This window comes from Scomber scombrus, chromosome 1, assembly GCF_963691925.1.
Source record: "Scomber scombrus chromosome 1, fScoSco1.1, whole genome shotgun sequence".
NCBI classification, from domain to species: Eukaryota; Metazoa; Chordata; class Actinopteri; order Scombriformes; family Scombridae; genus Scomber; species Scomber scombrus.
The window spans coordinates 14,867,973-14,881,734 of record NC_084970.1 but is presented as its reverse complement, the minus strand read 5'-3'; the positions used below and the strand labels follow the sequence as shown (position 1 = coordinate 14,881,734).

The window sequence follows — 13,762 nt, the reverse complement described above, 5'->3', positions numbered from 1 at the left end:
TAAGCACATAAAGAAATTCTTGTTTTTTTCTGATTGTAGCCAAAATATTTGATGTGGAAACAGGTTTCACAAGATTTAGTCTTGTTAAACTTATAGCATGAAAGAAATCCCATTAATGTGAACATTCAAGGTCTTCTACAATTTAAACATTCAAGATTTCTGCATAATTTCAATGACAAAAAGGAGGTAGGCAGTAAAGTGTGTGAAATTAACCAATTCATAACTTTAGTTATTGCGCTTTATTCATTTATTTATTTCAAATTTAGGTCAAAATTTAGTTTGCTTAGGATTCTATTTGGACAAATCATTTCTTAGATTATTAGTAATTATTGAATAGTAACTAACATCAAAACAGATCATACTGCAGGATGTTTTATGGCAGCAGTGCTAGGCTACAAGGCTAGTTAAACTATGATATGCAGTGTGAGCGAGCAGGGCTTATTTGAATATGCCATACGTATTCCATGACAGGCAATCTGTCCCTAAATGGATGCCTGGGGGCAACGCAGTCACCACAGCCGTTTATGAGGGAGCCTGTGTTCATATGTGGGTGGGTATGAATGTGTGTGTGTGTGCACATACATTCATGAGAGCATACCTGTATATCCGTGTTAGTGCTTAGACTGTGTGTGTGTGTCGGTGTGTCTGTGTGTGTGTGTCTGTGCATGTGTGTCCTTCTCTGTGTGTGCCAGACACTTGGCATTTCCCCTGGTCTTCCCACTTTAATGATTTTATAGATATGAGTATTTCTCTCCATAGATCATATTTCATAGTAATCAGGGGCAGTGCAGATTTGTGTCTATGTGTATATGTATGTGTATGTGTGTGTGTGTCTGTGTGCACCAAGGTATGCGTGCACATCTGAGTGTGGTGGTGGTAAATATGCAGACTGACAGGCTGATGGTTACAACCCAAACAATATTGTGATATTTGTACTGTGTGATTTTTTTCTCAATAAAACTAGACAATTTATAAAGAATCCCATGTCCATTACAATAAACATTGATAAAAAAGTAAATATATTTGAACATTTTAGACACTGAGCTGAACAAGTTGGCCTTTATAATCCTATTTTTGCAAGCACTCTTATTATATCAAATACAACGTCCAAAAAGCACAATAACAGTGGGCTAAGTGTTTCTTAAGTCAAAACATTAGAGAAGAAGAAAAGAGAAAAGTAAAATGACAATAAAAAAGTGAGCAAATTAGAGAATTTAAATGTGTTAGAATATATAACAGAAAGGAGGTTATTTTGTCTTGGGGTGTGCATGTGCACATTTGTGTGTGTGTGTTTTCGGGACATGGCCCAGCCCTTTTATCAGTAGCCAGCTGGTTAACAGGCTCATGCATCACCATTTCAAACACTATTATGTACACACTGCACTCTGGCACCTTGTTATGAGTGTGCGTGTGTATCTGCATGTGTGTCTGTGTGCACACATTTCAATTCCATCCTTCTGAAGCGTGCCTGCCATTGCTCTACTCAAAGTATCAGCTTGGCGGTAATAAATTGCCATAATCAAATCTCATTTCTGAAAAATACCTGTGGGAGCAACCAAACAAACAAGGACAGAAAAAAAACGAAAGTGGGTCTTGTAAGAAGGAGTGTGAAAAATACAAGGGGCTGCAGCAGTTTGTTTTAATCAACTTGGCATTGAATTAGAGAATTAAATACCAGCTTAGTCCTTGATGGCATGCATGCACACATACACACACGCCCGTGTGCGCACACACACACACACACACACACACACACACACAGACATATTTATGCACACACGCAAAGAAACTCTTACATACAATAGATCCAGCTAGGCAAAGACAAAAGTGCATGAACACATGGCCATATCCAGACGCTCTGCCTTCTACATATACATAAACAGACACTCTTACACACATTAACAAGTTCACATACGCATGCCCGCACACACACACACAACCGAGGACCCTTGATAGTAAGGCTTAGCAATAACCATGATACGTTGAGTTGAGGAGCGTTGGCCGGTTTTGCATTTCATACAAGCCTGCTCTTCAAAGACACACAGGGGAGAGAGTGAAACCATTTATCACAAAGAGAAGCACAACGGCTGGAAGCACCGCCAGCAGAAAAGCCTGTTTATTTTGGCTGGCAAAACACTTTGGGATATGAATGTGTGTGTGTTTATGAGTGTGTGTGTGTGTGTGTGTGTGTGTGTGTGTGTGTGTGTGTGTGTGTGTGTGTGTGTGTGTGTGTGTGTGTGTGTGTGTGTGTGTGTATACACATTCCTGTTTTGGTGTGTGCACACAGTATTCACTTTTTCTTGTGCGTGCACCCCAATGAGCAGCTGAGTATATGTATTAATTAAGATGCCATTACTGGACAATTAAATAGAGTAACTGTTTAAATGAAAAGTGCAAGTTATCACAAAGCACTCTGGGACCTTAGTAAGAGAAGCTATTTTAGAGACAAGACAGTTCGCATCTTCGGTCTTCAAATACAAAAGTCTGAACAGATTACAGATATTAATTTTAAAGTACACCCTTTAAAATTTGTCTTTATCTTTTCCTTATCTTAATTGGACCCTCACCTACAATGAGGGAGCCAGCTTTGTTTGGGTGGTATACGGAGAGATTGCATGAACCTTTGTGTGCATTAAGGCCTCCCGGCAAAGTTCTGTGCCAGCAGGTGGAAAGACGCAGAATCAATCACGTCTACTCCGACTGAAGTTTAAGAAGTTCAGTCAAAAAAACTCCAGTATTGTCAACATATCATCAAGAATATCAGAACTGACAATTTAAAAAAATCTCAACATTTTTCTCTAAGGTGTGTCAGTGCTCTGCCTACCTGAGACATGGGGTTTGCACCGGCATTGTCCTGTATGCTGGTTGCAGCTGCGAACTCCTACAGTTGAGGTGTTGATGACGCCGATGTCACTGCAGTTGCAGCGGATGCAGCCCTTTGGGTCTGAGGCTTGAAGACTATACCACCCAGGTAGACAGTCTGCACAGCGACGACCTGTTACTGCAGCTTTACACTGACACTGACCTCCTAACTGGAGGTGAGAGAGATGAAAGGAAGAGCAAGTTGGTGAGGAGAAGTGAGGGCAGCGAGGGAGAAAGGTTTCACTGCTCATCAACAATTTGTTATGTGTTGGTGTGTACCTGGGCACACTCATTGCTGCCATTGACCGTTCCAGCAGCGTGGCAGTTACAGGGCCGACACACATAAACTGAAGTGGGATCAGAGTCCTCAAGCCTGAAAAACCCACTTATACACAGCTCACAGTTTTTACCTGAGAGAGAGAGAGAGAGAGAGAGAGAGAGAGAGAGAGAGAGAGAGAGAGAGAGAGAGATGGAGGGTGAGACAGATGACTTAAAAAGTCCAGCGAAACAGTAGAAACCACAGAGAGATGAAACCACAGAGAGATGAAACCACAGAGAGATGAAGAGAGATGTTCACATTTCAAAAGTTCAGGTTTTACTCTTATTTGTCTCTGTGGGAAGGTGTTTTGCTAGATATACATGTACAAAAACATACATGACTGTCAGGCACAATATGCCAATATATAAACAGCATGAGACAAGATATTATCACCCTCACAATTACAACCTCCACCAGCTCCTCTAATCAATTACATGACGGACAACAACCAAAGGTCCTCCTATTCCATTTGCCCCTATTGAGAGGGTCCTAAACTAATAAGGATAAGGGGTGTCTTTTAACCAGCTTTTTACATGATGTAATATTGACATGATTAGGGATGCTCGATATTGGCTTTTCTGCCGATATCCGATATTCCGATATTGTCCAACTCTTAATTTACGATTCCGATATCACCCGATACAATATATGGAGGTTTTTTACACCAAAACTGTTAGGTAACAACATAACATGTCTCCTATTGTGGAATTAACACATTATGCCTAATTGTATTGTGATGCCCCACTGGATGCATACACAAATGCAAGATGGCTTTCCAAATGTAAACACTGTCTGTGCAAAATAAGAGAACAACTTCAACTTAAGTTATGGAAAAAAGTGCTAATATGGCACTGCCATATTTATTATGCTGCTTTGCAGTCATTGCAAATTGCAAATGTACTATCTTTAGGACACACTTGGAAATAGTTCCATACCACAGACACAACTGCTGAGAGGACCGAGTGAGAGGACGTTTCTGTAAAGGTCCCGCCTCCTAAATTTTACCAGGAACTTCCTGAAGTTTTTTGTTTTTTTTCCTTCAAACTTCCTGAAGTTCCTGCAGTGGAAACTTGCCGAAAACATAACAGAGAAAATGACAACCAGGAGGTAAACCTTGTTTCTGGCTTGTGTGTTCGTGTACAGCGGTGGAATGCTATGAACTTTTAAGCCTTGTGTCTAGCGTGTTGTTGTTGTTGTTGTTAATAAGATGTTTGTATGGCTCAACATGTTGAAATGATAGATGTAACATCTGATGACTAATAGCATGTACTCTGTTAGTGTAACAGACCATTAAGCAACATACATTTATCAATTTAATTCTTATAAAATATGCAATTGTAGTTAAATTATCAGGTTCTTTCTCTGTTGACTAAATTTTACCTCTTAGTTTGATCAATTTTCATTAAAGTAGCCAACACTCTACCTGTAGTGTTATGCATGCAGTTGTCACAGATGCCTCCTCCTCCTCGATAGTGCTCATATGGTTGGTTGTCAATTCGGGCGTCGTAATGACAGGAGTGGGCATGGCCATGACACTGGCAAGGCCGGCAGCTCATAGGCTGGAGCTGGTTACCTTGCCTGAACGGCTTGTCATTGTAGAGCGGCATACAACGTTGGCACTGTAGAATCAAATTACATACAGCATAAAAATACAGACATTTATCTAATCATACCACGAGCTAACATACTGTATGGATATGTTAACATAATTGTTAGAATTAACCAAAACTACTTGGAAGGTTGTAGAACACTTAATGTCTGAGCATTTTGGTGATTGTAGTGTTCATGTCTTTCTGACAGAATCTTATGTAGTTATAACATTAATGAATGCAATCATGGGTGCACGTTTACATAGATGCAGACCTAGACGCATTTGTAAGAGCCAGCCACAGCCAGTTGAGACAATAATCAAAAGCCACTTTACCCACTGAGTATACAACATAATATGTCAAAGAATCACACCCTTGTGTTGTAAAATCATCCCTTGACAAGAGATTAGGATTAATATAATCAAAAATAAAATGGTTTATGTTAAGCTATGGCAGGAAAAATTGTCACACAAACTGTGCATTTGCTCTAAATGACTGTGTGCATGTGTACGCATAGTAAAATGGTCCCATGACATATGAAAATGCTTGCTTTTATATAACAAAGACAAAGAATGAGACAGACACAGTGAGACGCAGAGAAACAAAATGAGAGAGATGAGGAAACGGAAAATCAGTGGCCCATGTAAATTTAAAATCTAAAGAGAGAGAATAATAATACACATAACTGAATAGAAAACACAGAGGTATTCTCTACTATATAATAGGAAGCCAGTACATTTACACAAAAAATGTGCACGCACACACGCACACACATAGCATAGGGAAATCAGATCACTAATGAGGAGTGACTTGCAACAGCCAGCGCTCTCACACAGGCCCACTTTCATGTCAAAATAAACATACCAAGGTGTGTGTAGGGGAGGAAGACCGGGGGGGGGGGGGGGGAAACTAAATAAAAAATGCATTTTTCTGTAGCAGAGAGCAGCAGAGGCGAGAAGCAGCAAGTACAAGCCCTTTGATTTTGTTCAGCAGTCAGTACAAATTATGGTGGACAAGGGGGGCATCAAATGGCGGGATTAAAAATGTATTAAAAAACACAGGAGTTCCTCCCATGTGTGACACATGCAGACCTGCACTGGGCCTATTATGTATGACACACAGAGGAGGGGGAAGGGAGGGGGAGCGAGTGGATGGAAATGGGGGATGGAGGGAGCTCCCATTCTGTATACTAGTGAGGAGGAAGGGAACAATGCTGGATGTGAACAGTGTGGTGTGAACTGGTGTGAACAGAAATGAGAAAAAGCCTTTGTGTTCTTACAGACTATACCAGGAGGGACAAAAAGACCATCCACAAGTGTGTGAGCAAGATATGTTGGGCAGAACCGAAGCAGGAAAAGATCATAAAATCCATGTTAATATGTGGAGAAGACAAAAGGCCCCATGTGTAGCTACAGCACAACACAGGCCCCGGGACCCAGACAGACAGCGAGTCAGTAGCCAGTTTAAAATATATTCAAACTCATAATCAAAATAATCAGAATGTTTCACAGCTAAAGGCGCTCTGTGGAGCTTTCTTGTAAACAAATAAAAACTATATTCAGTGTTTCTAAACAACAAGCTGCAAAGCTGTTTTTTAAATACTACTTTATGTGTGTTTTTAAACACTCTATGTGTGTCACATCTATGTTTGCCAGCCTCTGTCCACTGCCTGTGTGGGCACATTGCTATACTTCTTTGCAATGTTAACACCACCAACTGTCAATCAGTGGTATAGTGTGAAAGAAATGACACCACACACGTGCACAGTACAAGCAAAACAGGGACTAACTCATTAAAACATTGCACCATAGCACAACTACTACTCAAAAGCTCCAGAGTGCTTTTAGGGTCTCATATTGGTCTTGGATTTTAGCAGATCATTCGACATTTAGACAGCAAATCACACAATTACATAGTCCTAACCTAATTTTGTTCAATGCATCACTGAATTTGTATTTATTTAACTTATCCAGCATCATATATATCACAATAAAAACTCAATACATTTTAAGTAATAATTATGTAATTTATTGTATATTTTCTGGCGTTAAAAACTCGGTAACATTCTTCTTATTTGACATAACTTCTCAGCTTTGTTGCTGGAGAGACCATACATAATCAAATCATAAAAGAAATACTGAAAACAGTAGGAAGTGGACTGCCTACTCATTTACCAATAAGATTTAAGGAGACAAACACATTTCTTGTTTAGATCTCAGAGGTTTGCACATCTGTGTTTTTTTCTGTGTGTGTGTGTGTGTGTGTGTGTGTGTGTGTGTGTGTGTGTGTGTGTGTGTGTGTGTGTGTGTGTGTGTGTGTGTGTGTGTGTGTGTGTGTGTGTGTGTGGGCGTGCGTGCGTTTGGGTGTACATGGTGTTGTTCGCTGTTGGGTGACTATTAACAGGATCTAATGAAGCAGCAGGATATTCTCCAGAGACATGAAACACACACACACACACACACACACACACACACACACACACACACACACACACACACACACACACACACAGAGGAAAAAAACAAGCCTGTACAAACACATACACACAGGAGAATGTATCTCGGGACATGTAATTCCACAGGAGTGCTGGGCTGTTTGCATGTTCCTGTTTGTTCTGGCTGTCTGTCATGCTGTTTGACCTGTAGTCTATCTGTTGTCATACCAACAGTAACTACTGTACCTGCCTCTTTTTTGTCCGTGATGCTTTTCCCCCTCTGCCCATCTGTGTTTCTGTTCGCCTGCCTGTCTATCTGCGGCTCTGTGCCCCAAAAACGTTTCACATATCAAAAGGTACTTTTCCTTGTGCACTTAGAACAGAAAGCTCTCACTATATCCCACTCTTAGTCTCATCCGCTGGGGATGAGTTCAAGAGGAAGATGTGAGTTCTCCCTTCTCCTCTCCCATATCTCCCTCCCTTTTCAAACCTCTTTCGTCCCCTCAAACTCAGTGCCTCCTCCATCTTCCCTCCCTTCCTTCCTCTTCCATCTTCTGTCTTTCTGAAAAACAAATCACTTTGTGTATCTCACCCGTTTTCCCACCTCTCCCCTTCCTCGCTCAGTTCCCCCTGTCTCTACCGTCCCCCAACTGCTTGTTCTCATAGCCATGTTGAGTATGTGAGCAGGAAATATTACCATACCAAATGGAAGGGAGAGGATTTTTTTCTTTCTTCTCTTTTCTTTTCATTCAACATTGCGTTACCTTCCCTCTCTCCCAGCCTGCTAAAGTCGAGGGACTGGAGTTTGGGAGTTAAAAGAAGAGTGCACATGTTCATTCTCTTCTTCATACAAAAGGTTTTGATGGCGCTCCATCATCTATACACAGTAACAGCAGAAAAAAGGACAGCACCTACTTAAGACTGAGCTTACATGGTTTTAATTCTATTGCTTTTATCTTTATATTCATTAGAAAACGGATTTATTAAGTTTGTTTCACTGGTACCAAGCCACCTCTGTCAGTACTTTATCAATAGCGACTCTGAACTTTTCATGTGTTACCACTTTCATTGTAAAACACACTGACATCTTATGACAAATGTTGATGCAACAGATTGAAGTGGGATGTTACAGACAGGTATTTGTTTGTTTTTATTTCTAGATGTTCGAGACAATTTCTTAAAATACCAGATGATAGAGTCATTAAAGTCATTTTCATTCAGTAGATGAAAACACACATCATAGTTTATAATATGTGTGTGTGTGTGTGTGTGTGTGTGTGTGTGTGTGTGTGTGTGTGTGTGTGTGTGTGTGTGTGTGTGTGTGTGGGGTGGACAGCAATGCAGAGGAAAGAATAACATCTTATTTTCACTCTGAATGTTTGGACAACACCTGCTGAGTGAGGATTCCTACTCTAATGAATATGTGGACATTCAGATGGCCTGTCACAAGCATCTGTGTGTGTGTGTGTGTGTGTGTGTGTGTGTGTGTGTGTGTGTGTGTGTGTGTGTGTGTGTGTGTGTGTGTGTGTGTGTGTGTGTGTGTGTGTGTGTGTTAATCTGCTGGGGCAACTCATCCTATCCTAAATGCCATGACCCATTTCACGCTCTCACTGGAAAGGTCGTGCCACTGATGTGTGTGTGTGTGTGTGTGTGTGTGTGTGTGTGTGTGTGTGTGCATAAGTATGTTTGTGTGTGCACGCTTGTGTTGTGTGTATCTGAAGTTAACCCGGTTAACCCCTGCCTAGGTGAAAATGTGCTGCTGAGGCAGACTTTAGCAGCAGAGATCGTGGACAACCCTAGTTAATGTCACTAACCATCAACATCTATCACGCACACAGATGTGGACACATACAGAAAAATACACACAAAATTCAAACAAATTGACTTAGGTACAGTAGGTCAATACTCCTACATAACCCTGTCTTCACCAAGGCTTAATCATGTTCTCAGGATCTAAAATCTCTCACTGTTGGAATGACTTCAGGTATCTTCTTACTACTACTACACTAGCGATGACAAATATAAACACATGTACACACACACACACACACACATTCACACTGAGACATATACAATTTGTTCATTGATGCCACGTTCACTTTCAAATCACCCTGAAGCTACACAAGAGAAAGGTAACGAGTAGTTTAAACCAAGACAATAGATTTTCACTTTTGTAACACTATCGAACAACATTAAATCCCAAAATACTATTCGGTTCCATCAAATTACAAAGACATTGTACAACAGAAAATAAGAGAGTGGGATGAGATGTTCAATAGAATATATGATATAGCTTTCAGACATGACTGAATCCATCAGTTGTGGAGAAATGTACAGAGACAGAGTGACAGAATGAGAGATCAAGTCTGACACAGAGTGCACATAAGAAAGAATCAAAAGACAGAGTGAGAAAGTGGGAGTGTGTGTGGGTTTGTGAGCATGTTTAAGTGTGTGTGTGTGTGTGAGAGAGAGAGAGAGAGAGAGAGAGAGAGAGAGAGAGAGAGAGAGAGGAGAGAGAGAGAGAGAGAGAGAGAGAGAGAGAGAGAGAGAGAGAGAGAGAGAGAGAGAGAGAGAGAGAGAGAGAGAGAGAGAGAAGAGAGAGAATTTAAGTGTGTGTCTTCCAAGCCCCCGTTGATCATCTTGACACATGTCTGAGCATTTCTGTCACTTTAATGTCACCGTGGAAATTCTGCAGATTAGTACAACATCCGTCATGGTGCTAGGCCGATCCAAGTCAACAGAACGCATGCAATATTAAACGCTAATATTCCCCAAAGCCTTTTATTACAGAGACAGAAGAAAGGTCCTGAATATTCACTCAGAGAGATGACATGGTCAGGTTTGGGAGAAAATGTGCACTCAGACAGGGGCACACTGACACACATGCACACACCATACAAAATGCTCACACAAAGAGAAATCTGCATAGGCACATACTGCACACACTAATGTTCCTGCAGAGAGGAATTTTCATAAAACATACACACAGAAATATATCCATATTGGTTATTTCCTTTACATCTTTCTAACACATAATAACTACGGTACAGTATGTATGAAAGAACAAGAAATACAGGTTGCAAAATAAGGAAAAGAGAGGGATGAAACATGAGAGACAGAGTCAAACGGGAATGAATTAAATACTTAGAAAGCCAGGCAATAAAGAGTGAGGGAGAGTAGAGAAAACGGCTGAGTGAAATGAAGCGAAAGACAAACACAGAGAGAAAAAAAGCTGATTAGAGATGCATGCTGAGGGAATGTCATTGTTCTAGTCGATTTGAGACATTATTTAAACTGAGACCCTGGAGAGAAAGACAGCATATGAGAGAGAGAGAACAAGAGAATGATCGACAAAGAGAAGAGGATAGAGACGGGGACCTAGAGAGAGGAAAGAGAAAAGTGGTGTATAAAAAAGAGAGAAAGCAAGGGTGAAAAAGAGAGAAGAGGAAGCAAAGAGATTTCTTATCTGCATTAGTGAGGATGATGGAATGGACTTGACAATGTTCATTGAAGCGCTTTTGACAATTTTAATTTCAGTCCAGAGTCCGTGTAAGACAAACATGACAACTATCATTGAACAGCTGCTTGTTGACAGCTGTACTACTGCATTAATGGCCTCTGTTGGCTCAGTCTAAACACAAACACAAACACACGCACCGACACACACACACACACAAACGCTGGTGTATGAATGATACATAAGAAGTGCATAATGCAGGCTGCCCTGTGCTACAGTGAGGTAGAGAAGTCATACTGAACTTTTCACCGCTGACCGACTGGAGGCTTTGTTGGGGTGATGCCTACTATGACCTGGCAGGTTGTATTAGCACAATTGCAAGCAATGGACTGGTCAAAAGGTGATGGTTTACATCGCAAATATTCGACATCAGAACGCAAACTAACATACTGCAGTGTACCAGTGTGGTATCATACTATTGGATTGACTGGAGGTGTCACTCTAGGTGCAAGAAAGCACGGGAGGAATTATGACCAGAAACAGACACAATCGAGTTTAATTTCTTTAATCTTCTCTTTCTGATAAAGAAATGTAGCCAATTGTGATATTTTAGCCCAACTATAAACCATCATGAACTTAGAGTTGGTTGATAAAGGATTCTAATAATTCATGGAGATGTCAAACTCAAATTTTTGCTGCCGTTTTAAGTGTGACTATAAGCTGTGCTGCAAAAATGGGTGTGTGATTTCCAATATTAGAAAAGTCCTCTCTACGTATGTCACTAAGAAGGAAAGTTCTTAATTAAGGCAAAGAGGAGATTACTATCAGAGGGATTACTCTATAATCAGTATGTGTGCGAATGTGTGTTTGTGTCTGTTTACACATGACATGAAGCAGCTGATGCTGAATATCCCAATCTAATACTGATATTGATAACTTAACACAAATGTCACGTTTGTCACAAATTTGCGTCTAGTTAGAGGTGGAACTCCAACTCTCAACACAACACTAATAACTTCATACTCAATTAAACATTAACATGTGTAATCTCCAATGTTGAATATTACCAAGTGGTTTTAAAAGTGCATTTTTGTGACCACATGTTTGTTACTTACATTGTTTCCCTCTGCGTGAGTCTCAGGCAGACACAGACAACGGTAGGGAGTCGCACTGGTATCACAGTGGTCTGCATGGCCGTGACACTCACATCTGGCCAGATGACAGGGACAGAGAGAGAAAGACAGAGAGAGAGAGAGTGAGAGTGAGAGTGAGAGTGAGAGTGAGAGAGAGAGAGAGAGAGAGAGAGAGAGAGAGAGAGAGAGAGAGAGAGAGAGAGAGAGAGAGAGAGAGAGAGTGAGAGAGAGAGAGAGAGAGAGAGAGAGAGACATATTGTATTGGTAAACTCTGAACATGAGGACAGTGTGATCATTATTGCAATAAGAAAGAACTACAAATGTAACAACAAAAGCATAAGCAAACAACAAACTCTCTCCCTTCAGAGTTTTGTCCACCTCCTCCATCCCTTGTTCATGGAACAGCAGTCGTGCCATTAGGAAGTTCCCATTCAACATTTATAAATGCCACCCAGAGAATTACCAGAGCAACGTAACAGGTAGCAGACAGCCCTCTCTCACACACACACACACACACACACACACACACACACACACACACACACACACACACACACACACACACACACACACACACACACACACACACACACACACACACACACACACACACACACACACACACACACCAGGACCAGGACAGTCATTTAATTATTCATTCAGATATTCAGTTGGTTTTCTCTCTTATATTCTTTCTTCTATGTATCCTTTCACCTCTTATTCTATTCATGCCCCTTTCTGTTACAAGCTGCGTACATTAATCAAATCTGAAGCATGAAGCACTTAAGTTTGTCTTTTTTATTTCTAACTAAATCTAGCATGTATTTTTGTGCAGTGCTATTTTGAACATATACAAATGATCATCATTGCCTTTGAGATCTACATATGATTTGTTTCACTGATGTAACAATGAAAATAGCTACAAATACATTGCTATACTCACATACAAGACTGGATAGAAACTTAGTTTATAACTGGGACATTTATGAAACACTAGATGACTTTTAATTTGAAATGAGGGTTTTAATTTGAAATGGATACAGAAAGTGGCAGCATTCGGGTAACCGATGGTGTAACTAATATGAAGCTTCAGCAGTCATTCAAATCAAGTGGGAATCTTCCAAAGTCTTTTATTTTAGTCTTTATAATATTACTTCCCTGGCTGTACATAATGTTACTATTTTTCGACACATTTTTTTTTACTGCTATTGTCTTTTTATTGCTTGTGTATTTACTTATCATTTATTGTTCTTTATTATTTGTATTGATGCTCTTTTTATTGTTTACAATCCACTTGCTGCTGCAACGATATAAATGTCCCCACTGTGGGACTAATAAAGGAATATCTTACAAAAGATGTCTCCGACTGACTTCAGGTTTTCACACTTGAAGTTGAATATCGGACCAGAATTGGTTCAAAACTAGTTGTGATGTCACAAATCATGTTCAAGGGCCCACCCCTTAAAATCAGATTTTCAGTCAGCTCAAACAAACTTTCCACTTTCAGAAGGTCAATGTGAAAACAGCCTTCTAGTGTCAAACTCAAAAAACGCATTTTTGAGAGGATGAGGACTTTAAATACAGTGGGGGAGTAACGGTTCAAGCCATTTGGTACAGCATGTATGCAACATTCCTTCCCCTCTCTGCGGCTTCCCTTTCTGGGAAGCTGTTCTTGACTTCGCAACTTTAAAAGCATGAAGCAGCTGTCAACAGATGTCCTGACTCCTTGCAAGAAAAAGAAAGGTTGTTTTCCTTTTCCACTGCAGCACAACTAAGCTGTGTCAATAATACTTGTAGCCAATCACCAATTGTTGGAGGTCTACATTTTTCAAAATTAGGACCAAAACATTATTTTCTACCTTTCTTTTATTTCCTGCTGTACTGAAACCGAACTGTACCACACCATGACCACAAAACCAAGGCACATATCAAACCTTGAATTTTGTGTACTGTTACAACCCTGCTGTA

The 13,762-nt window shown here is 40.4% G+C and overlaps 1 protein-coding gene across 1 annotated transcript in view; it reads right to left on the bottom strand.

Moving 5' to 3' along the window:
• ush2a (Usher syndrome 2A (autosomal recessive, mild)) overlaps nt 1–13,762 on the bottom strand; it is a 231,796-nt gene that overhangs the window by 174,354 nt on the left and 43,680 nt on the right. The window contains 4 exon segments of the mRNA XM_062427527.1: nt 2,825–3,032; nt 3,142–3,272; nt 4,605–4,800; nt 11,777–11,870. Of these exon segments, the coding sequence (XP_062283511.1) occupies nt 2,825–3,032; nt 3,142–3,272; nt 4,605–4,800; nt 11,777–11,870 (629 nt within the window).